General features: G+C 50.1%; 1 gene segment (V, D, J or C); it reads left to right on the top strand.

Moving 5' to 3' along the window:
- Positions 1 to 130: 130 nt before the first annotated feature.
- On the top strand, positions 131 to 691 carry LOC108525763 (Ig heavy chain V-III region 23-like; the record flags this gene model as incomplete). The annotated part of the segment is given in 2 exon segments: positions 131 to 376; positions 480 to 691. Coding segments are annotated over 2 exon segments (393 nt in total), but the record flags the coding sequence as incomplete, so codon positions are not given.
- Between the last annotated feature and the right edge of the window lie 4 nt (positions 692 to 695).

The following is a 695-nucleotide window of genomic DNA, read 5'->3' as shown; positions in this document are numbered from 1 at the left end:
ACAGTGTGCGAATATGTAAAGATGAAATTAGATGATGACTGCTAAATGATTATCAAGGCACAATCACATATTATGAAACTATATTTTCCTGAATGATAGGATCACTACCAATCTCCCCCAGGACACCCTCATCTACTCTGTGCACAGCCCTCTCCTGAGGCGTCACACCCCTGAGCTTGCCATATAGTAGGAGACATGCAAATAAGGCCCCCCTTTTGGCTGATGAAAAGCAGCCCAGCCCTGACCCTGCAGCTCTGGGAGAGGAGACCCAGCCTTGCGATTCCCAGCCGTCTCCACTTGGTGATCGGCACTGAACACAGGAGACTCACCATGGAGTTTGTCCTGAGCTGGGTTTTCCTTGTTGCTATTTTAAAAGGTAATTCATGGAGAAATAGAGATGTTGAGTGTGAGGGGACATGAGTGAGAGGAACAGTGGATATGTGTGGCAGTTTCTGATTAGGATGTCTCTGTGTTTGCAGGTGTCCAGTGTGAGGTGCAGCTGGTGGAGTCTGGGGGAGGCTTGGTCCAGCCTGAGGGGTCCCTGAGACTCTCCTGTGCAGCCTCTGGATTCACCTTCAGTGACTATGCTATGCACTGGGTCCGCCAGGCTTCTGGGAAAGGACTGGAGTGGGTTGGACGTATTAGAAGCAAATCTAACAATTACGCGACAGACTACGCTGCGTCGGTGAAAGGCA

This window comes from Rhinopithecus bieti, unplaced genomic scaffold (assembly GCF_001698545.2).
Source record: "Rhinopithecus bieti isolate Rb0 unplaced genomic scaffold, ASM169854v2 repeat_32618, whole genome shotgun sequence".
In the NCBI taxonomy this organism is placed as follows: Eukaryota; Metazoa; Chordata; class Mammalia; order Primates; family Cercopithecidae; genus Rhinopithecus; species Rhinopithecus bieti.
Note: the sequence above shows the minus strand (reverse complement) of the source record. Positions and strands in the feature narration are given on the sequence as shown.